Source organism: Nasonia vitripennis, chromosome 4 (genome assembly GCF_009193385.2).
Source record: "Nasonia vitripennis strain AsymCx chromosome 4, Nvit_psr_1.1, whole genome shotgun sequence".
Classification (NCBI taxonomy): domain Eukaryota; kingdom Metazoa; phylum Arthropoda; class Insecta; order Hymenoptera; family Pteromalidae; genus Nasonia; species Nasonia vitripennis.
Window position 1 is genome coordinate 24,903,693 of NC_045760.1, and position 24,928 is coordinate 24,928,620.

The 24,928-nt window shown below is 42.2% G+C and overlaps 2 protein-coding genes across 9 annotated transcripts in view; one reads left to right on the forward strand and one right to left on the reverse strand.

Annotated features, from left to right (window-relative positions):
* Positions 1-125: 125 nt before the first annotated feature.
* LOC100117843 (dolichyl-diphosphooligosaccharide--protein glycosyltransferase subunit STT3A) lies at positions 126-4,273 on the reverse strand. 2 transcript variants are annotated; one of them, XM_016988013.3, is made up of 12 exons: positions 4,050-4,273; positions 3,686-3,928; positions 3,090-3,193; positions 2,838-3,005; positions 2,598-2,758; positions 2,132-2,521; positions 1,657-2,049; positions 1,420-1,584; positions 1,145-1,333; positions 850-1,069; positions 583-771; positions 126-495 (listed from the first exon to the last, which is right to left on the reverse strand). In XM_016988013.3, exons 3-12 carry the CDS (start codon positions 3,184-3,186, stop codon positions 350-352), a joined length of 2,118 nt encoding a protein of 705 aa, XP_016843502.1. In that variant the 5' UTR covers positions 3,187-3,193; positions 3,686-3,928; positions 4,050-4,273; the 3' UTR covers positions 126-349. The 2 variants fall into 2 exon arrangements, with proteins under 2 accessions (XP_016843502.1, XP_032455496.1); XM_032599605.1 differs by lacking the exons at positions 3,686-3,928; positions 4,050-4,273 and adding an exon at positions 3,450-3,618.
* A 4,217-nt stretch (positions 4,274-8,490) lies between these two features.
* Positions 8,491-24,928, forward strand: part of LOC100117808 (glycogen synthase kinase-3 beta) — a 50,531-nt gene continuing 34,093 nt past the window's right edge. For 3 of the 7 annotated variants that reach the window (XM_016988021.3, XM_016988022.3, XM_008210300.4), the window contains exons 1-2: positions 8,491-8,904; positions 9,674-10,738. In XM_016988021.3, the coding sequence (XP_016843510.1) occupies positions 10,654-10,738 (85 nt within the window). In that variant the 5' untranslated portion in view covers positions 8,491-8,904; positions 9,674-10,653. Of the gene's footprint in view, positions 8,905-9,280; positions 9,602-9,673; positions 10,739-20,547; positions 20,611-24,928 lie in introns of those variants that run through there. The other 4 variants (XM_016988019.3, XM_032599607.1, XM_016988020.3 and 1 more) reach the window with 3 other exon arrangements.

The window sequence follows — 24,928 nt, forward strand, 5'->3', positions numbered from 1 at the left end:
AATAAACACCCTTGATTAATAAAAAAACATTAATAAATAAAATAATAATAAAATATGTGCGTTTAATTGTGAAAATGGAATTATATGATAGTTTGTAAGGTGTATAATAAATATAAGTCTTGAGATTTTCAAAAAACTGTTGAAAAAGTTATATTTATAATCGTTAAAAAAATCTTATTTCATAACTTACAGCACACTTGTCATGCGTTACGGTGCGATGGACAGCGGAAGAAGGAGAAATCACTTTCGTATTTATAAAAAAAATACAATAGAAACTTTAAGTTTGTTTTTGTCACTGGTAGTCCAAACACGCTTTATCTTACTAATACAAGGAACTCTTCGTATCTTGTCAGTTTCCTCGGTTTCTCAAGTCTTTCACTTTGTAGATGCGAACAAGCCAGTGCTCAGTCGTGTAGGCCTCCTCGAGAGTTGTAAGTTCAAAGTCCTTGTTGCCGATTTCCATGTTTCTCACTCGATCGTAACCGGACGGCTTGCCTAAATTAAAACGTATTTCGTTACACGTCTGTGAAGTCTAAAATTGTATCCCGTGTGAAAAAAGAATTGTATTAAAATTGCCCTCACCTCCTTCAGTGTAAACTTGGCCGAATCTATAGTAGCACATTTTGTACATCAGACAATTAAGTAACGTGGGAGTTCCCTCTTTGTCGACTCGGAATTCTCCAGCGGGATTGTAATAATCCCATTCAGATATCGACTTTCCCTTTTCCGTACTTCCGGCGATTCTCACCATCCACAGGAACTTATTAAGATCTGCACAAAGTAATGCAGATATGTAAATAACGTGTTGAATTTATCTGCAAAGGATATTTCTTTCAAAATGAAGCATACCGTCCGATGAGTAACCAGTTAATCCTCCAAAGATAACGAGAACGTAGTTAACGTCAAGCTCCCTCATGATCTCATAAGATTTCTCTTCCGTGCTTGCCATAGCTTGACCGACTCTCGATATGTGCGTGTTGTTCCACGTATTATTGTCGACTAAAATTGTCCGATTGGCCATTGCCGTTATTTGATAACCGTAATCCCACCAAGACATAACTTTAGCATCCTGCAAATCATTTATTTAGTGAATTAATTTTATAGACATTACATCAAATGAAACAAAGTATAGCTAAATACGAACCTCTGGTGTATTCATTCGTAACCAATAGTAAGCCTCCCTGAAATCGTCGAATATCATTCTACCGCCATCCGGAGAACGGGCAGATAAGACAATGCTTGGTGAGCTGTAAGCTTCTACCGTAACCCACGTACAATGGAAAGTGTACGAAATGAATAATACGCCCATCACAGCGATGAACAATGTTGCGATCTACGTAACAAAAAAGTCGAGTAATTGAAATCAACTGTACCTTTTTAATAGGGTACATTCTCTTCATAAATATTGCGTGGTTTTACCTCGCTTCTCAAAACGTAGTTGCTCTCGAACTTTTTTGACTTTTTGTCAGTAACCTTTCCACTATCAATTTCTTTCATGTATTTCAAGAGCAAAGAAGAAGCACCAATTCCACCTAAGATGCACATCACAGGCGCTAGCACCAACATTAGTCGCACCATGACTCCCTAAAATATGAAATCAATGTTTGAATATGTACTGAAGGCTGTAGAGATCGGATTGACTTAAATTTAACTTACAGCAAAGTAAAGACTAGTAGCACCATACAAGATCAAAAAGATGTTTGAGTCTGTGAGTTTCGAGAAGCAGAAGTATAGACCTGCTGGGAACAGGAAAACTAAAATTTGCAGATCAAAGTAGAAAGAGCTCCAAGAAGTCGGTTGATGCTCTGAAACGGACGCGATGATCGGGATATGATTTTTTGCATATGACGGATCCAACAGAGAGTAGAATCTTCCTGTCCATGGCGAAATCTTTCCAGTCAACGTTAAAATAGTTCCTGTTACGAATGATACGATGAGTGTTGAAATGATCAGTCCTTGGAAGAGCACTTCAAAGTCTTGTTGCGACAATTTACTGCGGAGGTAGTCGACTAAAGCGTGAATTTGACACAGTCCAAAAACTACTATTGCCTGCAATCAAATGCATGAGGATAAATCACTTTGGTTTATGTAGCTCATTAGTCTTGCTTTGAATATAATTTTTCCAACTCACAAGCATGTGTTCAGAACTTTGGACAGGCTGGAATCCTACAAATGGTATCTGCATTGAGAATATCGTTCCTAAACAATACAAGATGCTGTAGGCAACGTAGATCCTATGAGAAAATCTGCCGGTGACCATCAATGTCAAAACATGCAGAGGTATGAGGTTGATTAGGAAAACGTAGCCTCCCCATGAAGAGACCATGTAAAAGTAGGAAAGGACTGTACACGTTGACCAGAAAATAGTTCCAGTTTTAACAGCTTTAATCCACATGTAGTAAGTAAAGAGCATGCAGAAAATGGCTATGCCTTCATTATCGTATGATCCTGCAACAGATCTAGAGATGTATCCAGGCACAATGGCAATCATTGATGCCGCAAACAGTCCAGATGCTGAATCCTGCAAAAAACGTATTTTCATTATTAGAGAGGGTATTTTTTAATATTTTTAAATTCTAAAAACTGCTTTAGCTTACTTTCAATTCCTTTGTAAGCAAATATGTTATAATAGTTGTAAAGCTAGAAAACAGGGGTGCAAGGAAGACACAGACATTCCTAATGTCTATACTGATGTTCAACAGTTGTGCTAAATGATAGAATGCAGCTGAGGTAACCATCAACCCAGGGTAGATTGTTCCTGTATTCCAAGAAAAATAATTTTTGTAAAATCAAATTCAACTGTTTTAAGCTTTATTCTACTTTTCATCTATTAATACCTCCAATGATTCTGCCTAATGGATACCATACTCTGTCATCAAACCAATTCAAAAAATTATAAAAGCCTTCCTCTGCCAAAAATTTTGTGGTCCTGTAGTTGAAGTAAGGATCAAATTCATGGATGACGCTCTCAAATCTCAACACAGAAAATAAACGCGTAGCAAAAGCTGAAAAATATACATTTGAATAAAATTACAAGTTCAATTTATTGTATTATTACAAATATATTTAACAAAAGAACAATGACTCACACAAAATTGCTGCGAAAGATAAGACAGTCAATTTCAGAAGTGTCTCCTGCTTTTGTGCAGACATACGAAGTCCTTTGGCTCTCAGAAGGACCCCCATGATTAACCTTTGTTAAAAAAATAGAATTGATTACAGTTATATTTTACACAATGACACTTAATACTCCAATCAATATCAAACGTGAAAAAAAAAACTATCAGCCAGTATTTTTGCATTGCTCTATCAAAACCGCCCACATCCAGTCAATCTACATTGTTTACAGTGTCAAGAACAAAAACAAGTCAGAATAATCGTTGTTAAAAAAATCTTGTTCCAAACACCTTCCCCAAAAAACAAAAACTATTTATAGCACAAAGTAAAACCTTTAAGTTGTAACGTTCGACGAAGCTCGCCGCTTAATATTCAGCGCACTGCGTCTATAACCCCATCAAAAAAAAAAACAATCTCCGCAAAAGCGGAGCTGACCACGTATACACGAAAATTCGCGACGCTAGTACCGGCCGGCTAGAAGGCTCGTTTCGAACGCCCGCACTATCGTATTTCCCTCTTTTTACCTCCGCGAGCTGATAAGAAAGAGACTCGACGATTGTTTACTTACGGCCTGTCTTCGCACACCCACTGGCTGGAAACGATTTAAATCATCAAAACGAAAATGATAATCGAGGCGCCGACTCCACAGGGATTCCACGGCGACGACGACGTATTTTTTCGCTCCGCGGCGGTGGGCGACGATCATTGCGATTTCAGCGCCACAGCCGGTGGTTGTTTAAGGAACTATCGGAGTCGAGAAGTTAGGTCGACAATCGATGCGGACATCGCATGGTTGATTCGATGAGTCGATCTGAAAGGCGGGAGAATTTGAAATCTTCAATTCTCGCGATCGTAAAAAATACTCTCTAGTAGTGTATGTTTCTATTTAAGTTTACAGTCGCTCGAAGCTTTATAACGTACTGCGTCATTACCATTTCCGACAATGACGTCAAGGAATATACGAGCGAAAACATAATTTTCATGAGATGCTGGACAGCTGCCAGGATCGTCCTACTGCGTTATAACGTCTCCCTTGCGCAGCTTCGAGTGTGCGAGAAAAAATGCAAAGTGGCACACGTTTTGAAGACTGTACATCGAACAAAGTGGCAGCTTGCCATGCTTGCGTCTTCTTAGGGTATTAAAATCACTGCTTCGTTAGAAATTATTGGAACTTGCAATAACGGCGCCGAATGTTCTCTCGTGCAACAGGTCTATAACAGTATAAATATTAACATGAACAAATCGAACGTTTTTTAATTTTATTAACTGTGTATTTATAAAACTTTAAAACGTATTTTAAAAAGCACGACGAGTTAAACAAATAAAACGAAATAAATAAATTCGAATATTTGCCGAACTACTTACGTAAAAGTACACCGGGTCGAACGCGCGCAAGTAGTGTGGGGCGTCGGCGCGCCTACGTCACTCCGACGCTCGTACATGCCCTGCGCGCCTATATTATACCTATAGCGTACGTAATACAACTTCTGGATGTTTAGGGTGGGGCCCCAATGATCTGCAGAAGATCGAAATCGAGAGAACGGGATCGATCGAGTTGTAGTGGGAGTAGCTTGAATTGGATGATTGCGAGGCTGCGGCCAATATATATGTATATGTATATGCAGTTGCAATGGCTAATTTTAGTGACGGTTTGTGAAGCGCCTTTTTTCATCGTATTTTGAATTTAGGCCTGTAGATTGAATTTAAGTTCAGGAAAAGAAATGCAGCTGTACAGGATTTGGATAAACGAACAGTCTTCACATTGTTAAATATATCTTACAAAAATCTGGTTATTTTATTCAAAAACTAAAAATGATCTAATAAAGTTAGGCATTGCCTAATATCAACAAAAATTTCCCGCCTAATAAGTGTGGCGGCTTAAAAAAGGATCAAGACACACAATTTCGTCGCAAATAGGGTTGCAGTGCCCTCCGGGTTTCCCAACTCTGGCTTACACTCTGCGGCTTTGGCTGAGCGCACAAGCTCGTTGATATCATTAGCTTTCAATTTTGTAATATTACAGTAGGGGTTCACTGCGAGTATATTTATGTGCCGTCGAACTGGTAGTAGCGATGGCAAAATAATGCTGTTGGTCGAATGAAAAATTAATTTCCAGCGAGTAATTGCATGTAACGTACAAGCAGAGGTCAGCTTGACGACAAATGCAATCCATCCCAGCATCGATATCTCCGAATCCGACAAAAGGGCGCTCATCCGGAGGCAAATCAACATAAGCGGGACAATAACTGCGATAATCTTGCGGTTAACGTTAAAAGAGTATTCTCAAAATTGGAGATTCTCGCACGAATCGAGTTTGTCGCTAGAGCGAATAGCTAAACTACAAAGATGTTTCTTATCGCCCTAGCTCGATATCACATACCGATGAATGTTACGTCATCAGCATGATCCTTAACGGAGAGTTTAGAGCTTCTCGATATCCTATGGATCGTGGTCTTGGCCCGTTAGATCAGGTGCAAATCTCAACAAAAGTTCTTTTTGGAGACCATCATTCTCAGATTATCGACAAGAAGTATATCATTTCCCATCTGCTACTTCAGATGAGTCCCTCTTCGGAATTGTGATAAGATAGATCTTGAGGCACGGGCGCAGGCACTAAAAGATAAAAATTTACAATAACGGTTTGACTTTGCACTTTGTTGTTTACTGGGTTATGCTTATACGCTGCGATAAAATTGATGCAAATTTTAAAAAAACTTAACAAAGTTTACCAAATTTTATTCATGGGTATACCCTGGTAGAAACGGTATCCAAGTTATTTGGAAGTTCTGAGGTTGTCAATCTCAGAACTTGGTAGTTTTCTTTGTCAATTTTTGTTACAAGATGTAACGCTTTTTACCCTAGGTCTTTGGCAGTTTTTAGATTGAGTATTCTTAACTATTTTCTTCCAAAGATAGTTGGTGAAATAATACGACACAAGTGCGCATTGTTAATGGCGATTCGACGTTAGAATTGGAAAATCATTACTATCAGGCTTGTATTCAAGTTTTTTTTTAATTAAAGTATATAGAATAATGATTTGCATGCGAAAAATCATCCGAAAAATTTCGAGCGACCGGGGACTCGAACCCGAGCCCTGCACAAGGATAGCCGCGCGCCTTAGCCAACCGAGCCAAGTAAACGTTGTCATTTGAAAAAACTATCTTGGGCATTACTTTTCAAAAACAGCTCGATCTAAGAACTGCCAAAGAAAACTACCGAGTTCTTAGCTTTTTCACCATTTTACTCACGCACATTCTATGAGTTCTTCTTCGAACTGTAAAAAATGCATTCGCTTCCTCTAATCCTTGTTTTCCGTAGCGGATTTGTCCAGGTCGAACCTCTCTGGATCGGGCCAGTACTTCTCATCCAGATGCAAATCGATATATGAACATCGGGTCACCAGGTTGAAGCTCACAGGTGATGCCATCAAAGCTGGTCAAACTGTTACCAGTATCAAACCGTACTCAGTTATGACAAGTCCGCAACAGCTCGTTTATAACCTGATCCAACTAGGTCATGTGCTTTAGGTTCTCGTAGGTGATCCTACCGCCCACGAATTGGACACAGAGTCGATGCAGTACTCCAGGAAGTCACTTAAAGGATTGGATGCGTTCTGCTGATGACATTGCTTGAAGATGATGGCCATGACGTTTTCTTGAAATAAAGTGTCGGTGCTCTTGTAAAAAAAAAACTACGTCTAGTACTTCTTCGAACGTTGGCAGGTAAAACAGCAGAACTTGTTTGATGACGTTGATCGTCGAAAGTTCGATGACGTTCTTGGCCATCTCATAGAATGATAAACAATCAGGCTGGTCCTCGAAACTTTGACCTTGTATGGCAAACACATTGTTGGCTACGACCTCACCTAGCTATGCACCTGACAAAGCACTCCTTCAGCTCACGTTCGTAGAAGCCGTTCTTGCCGATCGCGATCGGTAAAACTCTTCGTTTGCAGGACGGCCTGTTCGATAATGGCGAAGTCTCCTTAGTTTCACCCCAGTCAGATGACTGCCGATCCTTTAAAGCTATAGAATGTATTTGCAGATCATAAAACGATTTCTGAATCAAAACTTGTTATTGCTGAGTTTATACCCCTTTTCGGATCATTATTGAATCATATATATTTGATGGAATGCGAACGTATAATGTCTAATCTAACGTTTGACTCTGTCAAATACGTTCAAATTCATCTGTAGTACATAATTTTATATTAAAAAGTTTCTTATAAATTATAGACTAACATTTTCTGCATCTGTTAAAGACAGAATTTTTTGCATATCACGAAGAACCGTGCAGAGTGAAACTACTTATACTGATCGGGCAATAAAGCGAGTTGCTGCAAAACAACGACACTTACGTAACCGTAAAGTCTTTGGTATTGTATTTCCGACGAGATTTTTATTTCGCAGTGCCCACGTGCGTGTACAGCGACTTATGATTATGTTACTTATTATGCTTTGATTCCTCTGTTACATTAGCGTTTTTAATAGAACTGTTACCCGCAACTCTATATCCGATCGTCTCGATCCTTCGAAAGTTTTCTAGTTCCTGTATGTAGAGTAAAAATTTTAAAAAATAGAAAAAACTTGTATATTTTTATGAATGTAATTATTACACAAGTGGGTGCGGATGAATCAACTTGGAACCTTGGTTTGTTTTCATAAATTTACCGGCTAATGCCTGGTAAATGTGTGCGACACCTCGCTTGCGTTGCATAATGCTCGAGCTAAATATCAATTTAAGAACTCAAACTTCCGAGAATTCAGGAGGATCTGAAAACGCACCGAGCGAATAAGGAGTAAATAGCGCATCGATCGAGAAAGTAAAAAATTTCGTTCTCTATATTCAGTCTTCCACATACGCAAGCGTGCGTAATTCGCTTACGCGCGCCGAGACAGACCGATAGAATAGAGAATATGAAAAATACACAAATACGTTATTGGTACATGTATTTTCAACGGTTGACCTTTTGAAATCGAATCGACATTTACTTATATGCCAAGTGTTGACAAAGATGAAATCACAACCTAAACCTAAGTGGTTGCTTCAATATAGATCAAAACAAAACAAAAGAATGCCAAGTTTGAATGAATCGAACACGGTATTCGAAAGCTTATTCGAATTTCAAAAAGATATCGAATCCCACAAACCGCCTAATTCCGAAAAACTCTTCCCAGCGGTAGCTTTATATCCGCACTGGCGCGTCGTCCACGAGCACGCACATCCAAAAGCTATACCTATATAGCCCTAAATCCTAATGCGCATCGTCGTCCCTCTCTCTCTCTCTCTCTCTCTCTCTCTCTCTCTCTTACTCCAGCAGGCTACGTGATAGCGGCCACCGAAGCCAAACTCTCCCAGTAGCATCAGCAGTCGCTCTCTTTCAGTGTGTATAAGCGCGCGGCAAAACCGCTCGCGCGCGCTCCCTTATAAAGAAAAGCATGTCTTGAACATACACACGAAAGCTCGTTCCTCTCTCTCCCTCTTATTTCCAGGCAGTAGTGGGTATACACCTCACGCGAGTGCGCGTCGTCCGGGCGCAGCAGCAGCAGCAGCTCACGTATTATACCTCTGGCACTAGTCTACACTCTGTGTTTCTCGTCGTCGTGTGTGCCGTGTGTGTGTAAATGTGTTTGTGACTTTGTATGTGCGCGCGAACGATCAAGAGAGAAAGAGAGACGACCGGACGACGACAACGACGGTGTACCTGCCTACGCGAAGGAGCTGCTACCCTCTGTTTGTGCTGCTGGCGGTGGTGTCTAGCTCCTCTTCCTCCCGTCCCGACGATAAGTAAGCTTTACACCTAATACCACCCGTGATGTGCTGCAAACCTCTTCTCTGACAAGTGCAGCCCGTGCATCTACCCAGAAGACGAGTACTGTTAAGGTTAGGTGCGCGGGACGGTAGTGCGGGAGCTCTCCTTCTTGGTACATAAGCCCCTGCGCTCCGCAGGGACTCCGATGCTCTTCCGCGAATCGCTCGCAATCAAGAAGGTGCCGTCTTTACACGGAAGTAGTTCGACACAAAGCTTCCTCGCGCGTCTTCTGCTACACACAAAAATCGCGCAGCCTGATCGGGGCGACTCTATCGCGCGCGCGGTGCCAAGTGCGCATTATATAGAAGCGCTATATGGAGTCGTGGAGAGGCGGCTTTACTATCAAATTGCCAGTTGTACTTGCACTCATGGCACACTTCCGAGCTTGCTTTTGACGTCGCGCTCTCGCCGTATGGCTTCGGTAGTTTTTTCAGCGCCACAGCTACTCTAACCAAAAAATCACGGGGGATTCGAGGATCTTCAGTTTTTCTCCGTGTAACGATTCGAACCTTTCTGCTCCGGAGCGTTAGCGCACACATGCGCACACCGTACGAGAGCCATTGCACTCTATCCGCTTCGATTTCGTGGAACTCGGTGGAAAATCGCCGTAACCTTGGTGTCGTCTCCCTTTCTCGCTCAGACCACTCTCTTTTGAAGCATTTAGATTTTCAAGTGCGCGCTTTTCCGAGAACCCGAGCGTCAGCGTATAGATGATTCCAATAACAACGTTTCTCCGTTTTCCAGGACAGAAGCCGTGCAACTTCGCGCAGTAGAAGCTTCGCCCGGCAGAGCTGCTCTCGGGGCGCTGGCGCTGCAGAGGAGAAGAGAGAGCCCGACGACGAAGGAGTAAGTAATAAGGTGGAACAAGCGAGTTCTCTGATCGTAGTTCGCCGAGAAGCCATAGTGCGCGTGCGCGGCTCCTGCGCACGAGGCCGTACTCTCCGTTCGGAAAACGTTGGCTCGGCGCAGCAGCAGAGGAGGAGGAGGTAGCAGCAGCAACGACAACGTCGACGACGAGTAGCAGGAGCCACGACCGCAGCAGCAGCAGCACCCGGGCCACGAAAGACGCCTGCGTCCGGGCGTATTACACACAGCATTTCGCCCCCGTGCCTAGCTGATGCGCAGTGCGAGAGAGAGAACACACAAGTGAGATAAACGGGAGAAAGAAGAGCGAGTGAGAGCGAGAAAGAGAGCGCGCGAGCGAGAGAGAGAAAGAGAGAGTAGAGCCGCCCTCGCGTGCCCCCTCCGCTCGCTGCAGCGTCTTCCTGGCGGAGCTCTCCTATACGCTGCTGCTGGGACAGCTCCGGAGCTGTGTGATCGACTCTCCGGGACACGAGTGCGTCGTTACGGTACCGCGCGGCCGAGATGTGATCGAGGGCTGACGGGCCTATATTCTACACCACATACATATACGCATATGCATGTATATATACAGTGCGCGTTGAAGACCAGTCTTATGCCCGTCGCCAGTGCAGGATAATAGCCGGAGGAGCTTCTGAGAAAGAGAGAGAATCGAGGGAAAGCAGGAGAGGCCTGCTATTGTTGAGTCCACGGCTGAGAAGCTCAGGGAGATAGCAGTAAGAGAGCAAGCGGAGGAGCTGCAGGAGCACACAGTGACAGGCAGAAGAAGCCGAGGAAGTTGAGGCCCAGAAGGGGATCGGAGGAGACGAGGAGGAGGCTACGGTGTGGCCCAAGTGGCCACCAGTGCTGGAGCTGAAAGCAGGATGAGCGGCCGACCTAGGACCACCTCATTTGCTGAGGGCAACAAGCCCCCGGCCAACCCACAACTTGGTGGCATGAAGATAAGCAGTGAGTACCATAAGATGAGATACAGTTAAAGTAGATCTTTCATTTGTCCTCTGTTTTGCTGGGTTTCATGGGGAGAAATGCTTGCTCCAACTCCAGGGCATCTCTCTCCCAAGCATATGCGCGTACTTTACTTTGAACAAAAAATCTGCTAAGAGCCAGAATTGTGTTGAAAGCTGGTGTTTGTATGGAGATCTTTGTTCGAAATCTGCTCCTAAGCTTTGTTTCATTCAGAGCACTGTGATTCGGAACACAGAGAGTTATCTGGAGTACTACATCTTTGTTGATCAGAGACAAAGCAGAGCTGAGACATATCTTGAGTGTTAGTTTGATTTCCGATTTGGCTCTTGTTTTCCAGCTGTAAAAAATTCGAAATACACACATCACTGCCAGTTAGACATGGCTGTGTGTCATGTGTTACCTTTTTTTTAACAGAACTGCCCTGTTTGTGTTACAAAATTATTTTTTGTTTTGTAAGTGCTTACTAGATCTCATTCATGAATGTAACAAGCGAGTCATTCATACAAAGACATAAGAAAAAAAATACGTGATTTATAAGATAAACTTCTAGATTTAAATATCAGTGTATGACGAAATGAAGTCCAAAAATTCATTTGACCACAAAAATACGTGTTTAATAACATCTTATGAAAGTAAAAATATTACAAATGCTTTCAGAATCAATCTCTGTCTAGCTCTGTAAAAAGGTTAATGCTCCAGGAATGTATTTGGAGTAAGCAAAATTTAAGATCTCCTTACAGTGACTTAAAGAATTCTATGTAAAGCTTGAAACAACAGAATTTTCTATGGAATTCGAGCTACTCTATTAGTGTAAAACCAGTAAGATTTCCTAAATAACCCACACCTTTTCTTATGTACAAATAATTCACTTGAGAATATTGAATTCAGAAAGTTATCCGTGTTTTAAGCAATCAACTTTTTAGCATGAAAAGCTAAAATTTTCAAACTTTTCCAAAGAATTCAATCTCCAGTTGCTTTGAAATTCAGTAAAACAGCGTCACCATACATTTTGTTTAATTTAATTTACAAAATCTGTAAAGTACTTCATATCTACACGATGCTCACACTTTTAAGGTTATGTCACAGTGTCTGTTACACTGTAACTACATCTTCCGTTATACCCATGTTAATTAAGCGTATAACATCAGTCGGCGCAATCCCAAAAAATGCAGCGCCAGTTCTATTTCCAATTATCAAGTATAGTTCACAATGGTCTCTGTGGAGTTTCAAAGTTACTTACGTACAAGACCAGTTTGAAGTTCCTTGTTGAAACGCAGCTGACAATGATGATGTATCCAAGTTTAGCGTTTAGCGGTGTCTCAACCTTGAACACAAGCAAAATATTCAAAGTTTCAATGTACCCTAGGCTATCAGTCAATCTTACCTTAAAGATGTGAGCATCGCCTGCGAGGCTTCTTGGATTTTTGTATAAATAAGCTTGTAAATAGCTGCTTTTCCATCCAAAACCCTAAGGAAATTCCAATTTTGCTCCTCCGTATTGATGATCAGAAATCAATAGGAGCTCACCCCAAAGTAGTAGCTCTTTTTCTTTAATTATTTTATCGCGGACCTGTCAATCTGCCGAACAACCCCATTATTTAAGCAAACAGGTGCAATCATACGAGAAAAAAAGCCCGGAGCCTCGTTTCCAGGCAAAGGCTTGCGTCTTTCAATTTGTCGCGAGTTCACTCGAGTTTTTCCGAGATTTTTTCTCTCCATGAGCGCACATAGCCGTAAACGGGGAATGTCGACTCGGTCGAGGCTGTTTGAGAAGTTCAAGGGTCGCGGAAAGGAAAAGCCTCTTTCCACTAGCTGCTCTCTGACGTTATACACGTGTAGAATGCACGGCTCTTTCTCTATCTCTGACCACGACACGCTCGTTTTTCCTCTCAAGTCCTCCCCATTAAGAAAATTATTTTGAAAAATTCCTTCACATGTAAAACTCGCTGTAAATAATCGTTCAAGATAACGTGATGTAAAATCTGACGAATCGTAGAAATGCCAACAAAATTCCGAACATAGCTGGACAAAAATCCATGTGGGCGAAGTAGTAGCCTTCTTTGCTTTTTAAATCCTGCCCTCGCTATAGTTTCCCGTTGTTGCGCCTCTCTCTCTCTCTCTCTCTCTCTCTCTCCTCTCTTCTCTCTCTCTCTCTCTCTCTCTCTCTCTCTCTCTCTCTCTCTCTCTCTCTCTCTCTCTCTCCTCTCTCTCTCTCTCTCTCTTCTCTCTCTCTCCTCTCTCTCTCTCTCTCTCTCTCCTCTCTCTCTCTCTCTCTCTCTCTCTCTCTCTCTCTCTCTCTCTCTCTCTTCTCTCTCTCTCTCTCTCTCTCTTCTCTCTCTCTCTCTCTCTCTCTCTCTCTCTCTCTCTCTCTCTCTCTCTCTCTCTCTCTCTCTCTCTCTCTCTCTCTCTCTCTCTCTCTCTCTCTCTCTCTCTCTCTCTTCTCTCTCTCTCTCTCTCTCTCTCCTCTCTCTCTCTCTCTCTCTCTCTCTCTCTCTCTCTCTCTCTCTCTCTCTCTCTCTCTCTCTCTCTCTCTCTCCTCTCTCTCTCTCTCTCTCTCTCTCTCTCTCTCTCTCTCTCTCTCTCTCTCTCTCTCTCTCTCTCTCTCTCTCTCTCTCTCTCTCTCTTCTCTCTCTCTCTCTCTCTCTCTCTCTCTCTCTCTCTCTCTCTCCTCCTCCTCTCTCTCTCTCTCTCTCCTCTCTTCTCTCTCTCTCTCTCTCTCTCTCCATCACACCACCCCACTTGCAAGTCGGCATCTGCCCTTTCATTCACGTCTCCCTTCACCTACATTCCCCGGGTGTATCAGCCGGGCGCACGATTTTTTTCGATTTCCTCTCTTGTCTCTCCCCTCTTCGATTTCCCGCTTCTGCGCCGGCGACCCATGCCGGCTTGGAAACAAAGCTGTTTTCGAGCGTTGTTAAAAAAGTATTCAAGAAAAGACAATTATTAAAAATACACGTTCAACGAATTCGACGTAAAGTATTATCGCCGCATAATAAAGTATATTAACAGGACGAAGAGTGAGCGAGTGCGAGAGGTGTATAGGTGAGAGAGGAGCCCATCCCCCGTTTTTCCGGGAGGCCGCGCACCGGCTGCCATTTTCGCGTCGCCGCGGAGGGAGCGCAGCTCTCTCGCGACTGCCTGCCTGACACCCGAGAAGAACTTATATATCGCGCGTAGTGTGTAACATATATATATATATATATATACATACAGGCGGCGGAAAGAGTAGAGGTAGAGAGTGATTCCCTCGACTAGGGCGTGCGCCGCAGGTGATTCCTCTTGAGCGACTTTGAATCGTCTTTAGTGCGGGGGGACAAGGTGTGTTCAAGAGTTTTGGGGCCTTTTCGAGCGCGACCAAGTTACTAGGAGGGGACTTGTCACCTTTGAGGTTATGTTCGGGCAAAGGTTAATCGATTTCTTCTGGAGCTTCTTCTCTGTTGTTGTGCACGTATGAGTTTCGCACGGTAGCGATTGTGGTGTAATCGTCGAGTTATACGCACAGTTTTATTGTTGTTAGGATCGAGAGACACATGTTCGAGAGCGCGAGTTCGATTGTTGTGAACACAATAGGCCGATAAGGAACTTTTCTTGAGATATGCTCAAAACATTGTCCAATCTTGCATGACACTTTGATATCTTCTTCAACGGCGCGTGGAGGAAGTGTCGCGCCTTTATCAATGCTTTGCTGCAATCACTTATTCATGCGAGTCGTCTGTGCGTCTGTGTGTGTGTGGGGAGGGGGGAGTTCCAAGTGTCGTACATTTTTAATAGGGAATTTTATTTTCACCAGAAACATCGCTACTATTCAAAACAACAACAATTCCGACTAAAATTAAACCGACCATGGATTATAATATTTTCGCTGCTAATTATAGGTCGCAGACTTCGCAGCATTAAAATTACTGCAGAGTAGAATTTTTATCTCGTTAGGAATTTCCTCTATAAGTATCATACATTTCGCGTGCATCGCACAGCTCGCAGACGACTTTTAGAAAATATATTCCGAGCTTCGCATCTTCGTTAATTCATTCAAGAAAAAAAATGCTCTCTCTCCAAATTGACCTTCTTCCAAGTTGAGTAAACCTAATTATTTTTAGACCAGTCCACTTTCGAAAAATAATTGGACCACCTTAGCAGCGGCAGCGGCGACTAGTCACCCATTTTTCCCCAAGAGCCACAGAATATAATCTCCGCGTCTCTTTTCCTTTGTTGTGACTTCTCCGCGTATGCGATTAATGCAATCGACCGCTGGGATTGCGAACACCAGTTGTGTATCAGCTTCGAAAAATCGCGCTCAATCTCTCGCCCTCTTTCGGAGAAAAAGAGAGAGAAAAAAGGGAGGAGAAGAAGAAGAAAAAGAAGAAGTATAAAGAAGAATGACAAAAAAGGCGACAAGCGCAGAGAGCTACTAAACGCTCGTTAATTATGACGCCGCGGGAATGCGGTGCGTGTCATTGCGCCGTCGCTTTTTCTATATATATATACGAGCCGAGATATTGTGTCTGTCTGCATGTGGGCTCACGCGAGTGTATAATACACGTGGGCGTCGTCGTCGTCGTTGTTGTACAGTCGATACTCTCTGCGCGCTCTCGAGAAAATCGTTGTCGAAAGCGGCACGCGCTCAGCCAAGCGCGAATATGTGGGATTTTCTTTTACTGCTGCGCTGTTGCTCTCTTGCTGTTGTTGTTGTGGATCTTTGGGAAAAGCGTAATTGAGCTTTGCCAAATGAATGACTCGCCGATGTAGAGTTAATTGAATTGCTAATATGCTCAGTTGGTAGATCATACAATGTGCTGTTACGAAATTTCGCGTTTCACCGATCAATCGTAACTAATTGCATTTTTTTTGCGAGATATATTCGATCAATTTTATAACAAGAAGCGTACATGATTACGCTCGTTTGTGAAAATTCCGTGAAATAACCAATCGCTTCGGTTTCCCAAACGTAGCGATGAAATTTCATTTCCCTGTGATTACTTCCCCGAAAATTGGACAGAGACCTTGTTTCGTAATAACGCACGAATTACTCTCTTTCCATCTCTCTCTTGCCCCATACGGCGTTTCCTCTTAGAGCCGATGAATCTATATTTATACCTCTGCACATACGCATATGCCCCTCGCGAAAACATCGAACGTTTCTCACCTCCTCTCCATACTCTCTTTTCCCTCGAGTGTGCGAGAGTTGTAAATGCACGTCAGTCGACGCGGCGCGATTTATAAATAAATCTCTTATTTTCGAAGGCTCTCGCTTTAGAGAGCGCCTGCGCTTTTATGATCGAAGACTTTCCGCGTCTATGCGACTCAGCTCTGGCTCTATTTTTCATAAGCCCTGTTTCGCAATGCTTTTCGCGCTAGATATTGTTTACACCATCATACACTCTTTACCGTATCAGTCTCGATTGTCATCGTGTATAATCCTCGGCCTATCTTAGAACCCACCTAAAAAGAATCGAATATATTAAATTTTTCATCTAGAATTTCAGCCATCCAACCTTATCCAGACCCCATATCGAAGCGAAAAAAGCGCGTTTCGCATAAAAGAAAGCATCGGTGGCCAAAGTCGAAAATACACGAACTGGGTCAATATTCCGGAGTCACGCGCGTAGTCGTCTGTATACAGGGCCGAAAGGTCTCCTCCGCGCTGCAGAAAATGGAAATACACCCATCGGTGGGGAGAGAGAGGGGAAAAAGTCGCGTCGCTGCTTTTCCTTCCTTAATCGACTCGCGCGCGCGCAAGAGCCGAACAAGGTTTGCGGGTCAATGACTCGAGCCGAGCCTCTCTTTTTCCTCCTTCCGGATGTCGCCCTTTTCTTTCGAGCTCTGCACGGGAAGAGTAGGAGGAACGTTTTGCCTTTGTTCTTATTCGCTCGAGGTGTATTTATTAACCTGCTTTCCGATTGGTGGACCTTTCGTTTGTTATGACTGCTGCGTAGAGAGCGGTTTCACTTTGACGAAAATTGATTTTTTTTTTCTTTTGTTTCGTGGCTCGTTCGGTGCTAATTATGCCGCTAAGTATTACCATGCAAATGTTTGTTGTATGCATACTTGTTATGCAAAAAAGTATAATTTTGTTTAACGTGCAAGTTCCGCGTTGCGATAAAGAACGGGTTATCGGTTAAATTACTCGACGTTATATTTTTCTGCCGAGTCGTCGATGTGACGCATAGCGATTAGTTTTCGATTAGGAAGAGGCATGTCTGAGCCGATGAATTTACAATTCTAATGTTAGAGAGACACTTTTCTTTAGTCATCCTCAAATCTCGGCCTGATCTACTTACTGGCGAAGACAATGAAAAATATTGATTCACTTTGGTTTACTTAGCTGGATACTCGATACTAATTGAATCTTCAAAGACAGATATTGTCATGGGATTTCTCGTAATTGGAACGTTAACGTGTATACATGATTGATCTCTTGGCGGTAATAAGTCCTCGCAAAATGGAACACTCATGAAATAGACTTTTCCAATAAAAGTTTGAAGACCTTCGTAAAACCGAGTCCGTGGAGAAATGCGTGTTACACTCCCTCTCAAGCATCTCATCATCTCAGAAGCCACTTTTCTTACTAACTTCCACGTGATGTAACATTCAACTCTGACCAACGCGACAATAAGTAATGAAATATTTGACTCAATGATAGCGTGATTCCTCAATGGATTCAGTTTCAGCCGTGTTACGCACAACTTCGAAGCAAGAAACGGTCCATCATCCCGCGCCACCGTGTCGTTACAGGACTCGTGTATTGTACTCGGCTGGTCGTATACGATCGCGGGTAATCCGATCACGTTATAAATTCACGTATTTCGTGCGTTTGCGGAACTGGGTTAAAGTTCCTTCTCGACGAGTAGCAGCTCTATCTTTAATCGAGTCGTCGTCGTTGTTGGTGTCAAGTTGTTCGTCGTCGTGCGAGATTGTACACGTGAAAAACGTAGTGTCGTTGTTACGCGTGTCTTTGAAAAGTACATTACACACGCAAACTCGCTTTGACGATCGTTATATTGCACAAGTTCGAAATTTCACGCAGCAGCATTGTTTCTTCGCTTAGGAACAATTTTTTGTAACAGACTTCATACCTATTCCGCTAAGGAGTTCATTTTCGAGCTCCGAATATTCACCGAGAGCGAGCGGTTGAATTTAAAATTTGCAAACTGAGGATTAAGTTTTAATATTTGCAATGAAGGGAAAATTTATAAGACTAACGCGAAAAATTGAATAAAGAATTTCATACGTCGCACGAGAGTGTCATTTCTAATAAACGTCATTCCAATGCGTTATATGAGAAAATTAATGCAATTCTGAACTTAAACTGTGGACTGGCGATAAAAATGACAAACCTTAAAAAACTAACTACTTTATCAACTCGACGTACGTATACAGCAATGCCTCAATAAAAGTCTGATCCCATATTGATGAAACTCGATACTCGGCGAGACCTTCGGCAATTAACTTACCAATCGCACAATTAAAGTGCATCGCGAAATCGTTGCGCAATCACATCCATGTGTGGCAGTTTGCCTTATCCATCTTTCACAAGCGCGCAAGTATTTCTCGAAAATTCAAGCTCAATTCAGCCACATCCCGATCGTCGGAAACCATGTCTCAAATCTCAGTAGCTGCAGCAACAGGAGCAATGTAGCATTGACATTCGCACAGACCACCAGCAGCGGGTAATTGCACCAAAACCAGAGGATCGATGAATCAACCGCGCGGCTCTAGCATTATATCGATACACATACACATCTCGCAGCAGTTGCCAGGCGCTGAGCAAATGAGGATCTTTCTCTATCCCTCCCCAACGAGTCACGGGATGTAATACCGTTTCGTCCCGCAGGGGAAGGGGATATCGATTGCGCGGCGCGCGTTCCGCGTTCCGTAATCGCTAAAACGTGCGCGGTGGCGACCCGCTCTAGCCTCGTCTGTCCTTCTTATACAGTAGCTCAGGTGCGACTGACTTTTCGCACTTTATTGCGCAGATGTGTATACATAGGGGCTGCTCTGCTGTGTGTGGACTTGGGCGGGTCTAGGGGTCAAGGTTGCGTCGGTTGTCTTCTTCTTTCGTGTGTCGAAATTGAAGGTTGTATCTCTTGAACTGTTTCACTTTTAGCGATTAACTTCTCGAAGAAGTTTGTTTAGCGAAAGAATTCGCGATGACAGGCTCTTCAGTTGAGAGGGAAAAGTCGTTTTATAAGCGAATTCGCATACTGAAAGTAGTTTGTCGGATCGATATTTAACTGAAACTCGCCGGCGATAAAGCGGGGACACTGTTTCCATGCGCAGACATTTCGTTGGAATACCTCGTTGCTATGTCATCTGCATCCGCGTTCGCAGCGATATTTTGGATCCATTTTTTCCTCAACAATTCATCCAGCAACGAGCAAAAATACCTCGTGCTTAATTTTTTACAAAGTAAACACCATGTTAGGCCAAATTAGACAGCTTCAGAATACATTACCCTCCGACCCTCTAATTTACTTTAGTTTCCACTTATCGCGGTAGTTCCACGAGTAAATTACAGCGCTTTTCGAGATTTGCGCGGTGGCGAGGATCGTGTCTAACGATTCGAGCTAGCAGGCGAATTATGTAGGACATGCCGAAATCGATCGCGCGCCGCCGCTGAATTCCCATATTAATGACCGTTATCGTGGCATCTTAATGTCCCGCGGCCGCCTTGAACGAAAATCATTACGAAATCGAGCTCTCTGTGCTGCACTGCTTCTTGTTCCTAAGGTGAAACCTAATTTGCTACTGCGATTAAAATTTAACATCAGTTTTGGGCGTGAATCTTTAATCTCTAATTCGATTGACACAGCAGAATTTGCCGCTGAGCACACGCAATTGCATACTCCATTAATTTTTCAGATTGAGACCTGGATTCGGAAGACATTTGAGATTTGTATATTTCATTCTGTACGAACATTTTTTTTGTTTCAACTGAAAAGTAGAATATTCTGGTGGTTCCAGTCTACTGTTTCAACTAAATTTTTTATTCAGCGCAATCCACTCGATCTGGACACGTTTCAAGCACTTACAAAAATAAAACCTTCCCATAGCACGAAAAGAAACCGCTATTTCTCGATTGAAATAAAAATACCTGCAATATTTAACTTATTATTAAACCCTCTTTTTCCGTCCATCAAAAATTACCCGTAAGTCTCGCGGAAAAAAATGGAAAAATTCACGCGCCATAGCCTCCAAGCATTTAATCGCGTAAACATCAAGAGCTGATGCTTCTTCAGTACTGTGGGAGGAAAAAAATAAACGAGAAGCAAAGTGCATCATCGCTCGTGGAAAATCGCGCGTAATCGCATTACAACGAAACTCACAGAGCAGCTGTTCGCTCGCGAGGCAGTAGTCTGGTATATCGACCCCTTCAAGGTCGCGCGAGCCTCGTCCTTGAGAGATAATAAGTTCAGGCGGCGGTGGTGGTGGCGATCGTTTGCGCGACTCTATGTTGGATGGGCTTTCCTCTTTCCTATATATGCTCTCTGTGCCTCTACTGACGGAAGATTGTGTGTGATGCAGCCGAGAGAATGTAAGGAGCGTGACACGTACGTCCGCTGTTTTGGCTTTGGGAATTAAAGGAAATTTTTTTAATGAAATTTTATATATTGAGATACTTGATGATTACATTGCTGAGGATTATTAATTAACGCTGAACACTGCTGATATATAAGCAGCAGACTTAAGCCCCTATGACGCATTATGTACCTGCAGCTACTAATTATAATTAGAACAGCTACATTTATTGTGATTATAATGTTTTGTAACATGTAAATGTATTTATATTATAGATGCTTTGGAAAGCTCCCTTAAAGAGGAGGTTAAACAGAGCGAGCCATCTGCCCCATATATTGGTATGATTATAACCTTTTGAATAGTACGATCATAACAGAATAAACGCAATCGAACTAAAAAAAGCAAATCATCACCAACCAATATGGCAATCGACAAAATGTTGTCATGTTTTTTTTTTTTTCAAAGGGGTATAAATGATGATTTCTTCAGTTCCATCAAAGTTCAGATCTATTTTGTGTGGATTTTTGGAAAGTACTGTCTTCATTTATACCCAGAGAAAAAATCTCACTTCAACAACAATCATTAGAGTTCCTTAATCAAAGTAGTCTATACACTAAATTTCAACGAACAAATTTGATCATCAAGCTCATCCCTCACTGACACTTGCTGCATTATATGTTGTTGTAGAGTTTTAGAATGATTGTTAACCAATTTAACGACTCAATGTTTTACGTATTGTAATTCACGAATAATAATAATGTCACTGATCTGTGTTATCGCACCAGTTTAAAGAAATAACTAAGGTGAACGAGAAAGATGTGATTTGAATTAATAGTCTCACTTTGGTCTTGAAAGGGACCCATTATCATCGTTTTTCGATAGGTTGAATAAATACTTGCGTCCCTCGATTGCACTTCGCCCGCGTCAAAAGCAACAGTTACACAGTTTCGACGTGAAATTGATGCACGAGTATGCCGTCACTTGCAGCAATTTTATCAACAATAGAAATTGTTTAAACAGTTCATAAACTTCTCTGTCAAAGTGTTTATTAGACGATTTTCAGCGGTATCCATACCAGAAAACCAAGTTTTCAACTTGCGAAACAACGGAAACAGGCAACTATAAAATATTTCGAGACCGAAACTTTCCCAACCCCGAAACACACGCGCGCTCATGCGCGACCGGGGAGAGCAAACTGTAAATCAAACTAAAATTGCGCGGGTCGCGTCAGAGACTTAAAGCTTGCGTACTTGATCCCGTTCGGATAAAGCATCGTCGGAAAGAGTAGGTGTTTTGAAGTTTCGTCGTCGCCTAATAATTTGAGACGCAAGTGTGCTGAGGCGTTATTAAAATCGCCAATGAGGTTGATAACTTCCTTCTCTCTCCATGTAAAACAGTGAAAATTTTCACTATTTATGTAGTGAACGCATTTTTCACTGCTGAAATAGTGAAAAAATCACTATTTTGACACAAAAATTCGGTTTAACTTTTAGAACAGTGAAAATATGACTATTCTAATCAGTGAAACGCTAACATAAATACTATTGTCAAGTGAAAATTTCACTTTTGAATAAGTGAATCTGATTCACTTATTAACAGTGAACAAATGAGAGGAGCGATCCTAAAACTGTAACTCTTAAACCCACATACCCCATTCACCCCTGCAGCAAAGTTTTAATAGGAAATTTTTTTTTGTTAATACGTTTAAACATTGGGGGAAAGCGAGGGCAAGAATATAATATATATTAAGGGAGTTCTCTCGAAACTGATCCCTGGCCAGGAGAAAGTAAGATTACGAATCGCAAATAGATGATGTCCAGAGGGTCGCCGATGTCGGGATTCAGGGCCCGCATATAAAAATGCATTTTTCGTCGATATCTCGTAAAGGGAGGCTTTTCGTGAAAAACGGACGAAATTTTCGCCCCATATATGGGGCTCGAACATCGATTTTCGATTCGAGTAGTCAATTAAATTTTTTTTCGTCATCGCAACCCCGAACACCTAGACACGAAAAACTATGAAACTAGATAGCTGCATACTTGAGGCATTTATTTATTCGTGAAGCAATCGTTCGAAAATATAACCTCTAATTGAAGAGCTCTCGGTGCTTATAGGGTAGGTGGATTTGAGGTTTTGTTTTTAGATGAAAAATTATCACCTCCGCTTGCTTTCCTTCTATGCGCTGTGCATAAAAACCAATGCTCGAGATATACTATGCTATTATTTATGGATTGCCGTTATTTATTATTAATTTTAGTTTGTACATGTTGAAGTACTTAATATATAAGATACGAAATGTTGAACGTGATAGTTCAGTTTAGGTAAACGGATAGCACGCACGACTACCACGCAGATGACCCAGGATCAATTCCCGCCGCCGACGAAAATTTAATTTAATTTCTTTGTTTCTAAATAATATAATTTTCATACTAAATTAATAAAATTTTATATTATTAAGTCTAAAATAAATAAACAAAGAAAGAAATTAATTTTTTTGTTCCTCAGTGTACATTTCTAATCGACTTAAAATCCGACATTTCCACTGATTTAAGCAGTGACCATTTCACTAATTCATTCAGTGAATGATCACTATTTGGCAGTTGCATACTTTTCACTGTATGAATTAGCGCATATGCGTTATTAATCAGTGAAATTTCACTATTTTATACGGAGAGAGTTCATTGCATATAGAAGACACGCGGTCCATATCGGTATTTATTTTTTTTTCTTATACTCTCGATCGGATATCGCTTCTGCAGAGAATATACAGGCTCGTCCAGTATACTCAAGATGAAGAAATGAACTGCGTCGGAAAAGTAAAAATAGAATGTCGGTCGCTCTCCGACTTTATGGATATGAGTTTACAGAGCCTCTAAAAGATTTTACAGTCATTGTAAAACGCTCGCGCGGAGATTGCGCTCGTGCAAATAAAGGAATTCCTCGTGGGAGTATGTAAATTTCAGTAGCAAGCTTTACGAGTAGCGCGCGCATTTTGAATATTCCTAATCAGCTGGCATATCATCGTGTGTGTATCAAAAAGTGAAATTTGCGAGACCAAAGACCTCTCGATCGAGTTCACGGAACCATTCGGTGTCTCACTTGGCATCAGTGCGGATAACGGATTGTATCTCTCTCTCTGTATGTCGTACGACTGACGTAACTATATATTACTACGCGATGAGCTGCAGGTGAGGACGTGACCTTGAACCGGCCTCTGTGTACACGATTGTTTTTCCTCGCTCTTCCTCTTCTCTTCTCTCGCGTACGACAAATGGGGAAAAATTTTTCCCCCGTGCGTATCGATCTACGCAATTAGCGCGACGTATATGAATGCAGTAATATTTCAGCATTAGTTCGTTTTGATACACACGTTCGTATACGCACGCTGTAGACTGTTGCTATACACATATATAGCGAAAATAGATTGCTTTCCCTCTGCTCCGGTGAATAGCGGCGTAGCTGCATACACACATACGCTGTTTGCGAATTTGCCTGATGCGATTCGGGTCACGGTTACAAAAAGCCGCGACACAAACGCTTTTTTTCTCTTTTTCACGCGGCGGCGGCGGCGCTAAATATAAACTTTTTGGCGCTATAAACCGGCTCTCTTTGTGCAGTCGGTGTTTTTTCAGCCACTCGAAAAGCACCAGTCGGTCTGCCATTTCGCGCGAAATTCGAGCTCATCGATAGACACACGTGCACCGCAAGAGAGAGAGAGAGAGAGAGAGAGAGAGAGAGAGAGAGAGAGAGAGAGAGAGAGAGAGAGAGAGCGGAGAGTTCAAAGTGTCAAACGCACCTGATGGAATTCGCCTTGTTAAAGAGGAAGTTCTCGCACGCTATGCACGTGTCGCTTTCCATTGTACGCGTGGAAGCTAGAGCCTTAATTACGTCAGGATACGTACGATTAGATTCTTTTTTTTTCAACGTTACTCGTCGTGACGATCGTGTGCGTTAGAATAATGCAGGAGGCGAAAAAATTCACGATCTCGCGGAGGAGCTTGCATAATTGATTGACGCACTCGTTTTTCGCTTTGCCATTCTGGAGAACGTCTTCACTTTATACGCTTGTTTCGTAACTAGATTATATTTGTGTTCGCTTATTGTTCGTTTGTGCCTTACGATATTTTCGATGGAAAATCGCTATTGGATACTCGTTGCGGGTGGTTGAACCTCCATCGATCGCTGAGCTGATAAATCTTTTTGCATAAGAAGATTCGGTTACAGCTATCGGATCTAGGTTGTGGTCGACTTTGCAGAGGATGATCAGTGGTCGTGACATATACCCATAGGCCAACGCCCTCTGTACATCAAAGGAGCTACGCGAGCATCGCTATGATACAAGAGAAGCGATGATTTCAATTTTCGAATGTATGACGCGTTGCAATCAATGAATATTCAACGATCCACGTATAACTCGTTACGAAATTCATCATCAAAATTTCGTTTTGGAAAATATCAAAATCAGCTTTCCGAATATACTCCGAGTGAAACGTGTAATTTCGGCTTATCAAAACGTCGTGTCTCAATAGTTAATGAAGCTCGAGCCGCACGCACGAGGTCTATATGAACTGCGCTTTCTCGGTATAGCTCTGATTATATATACGAGCTTGTCCCGGCACTACTTGGAAAAGTTTTCTTTGGAACGTGCGAACGCAT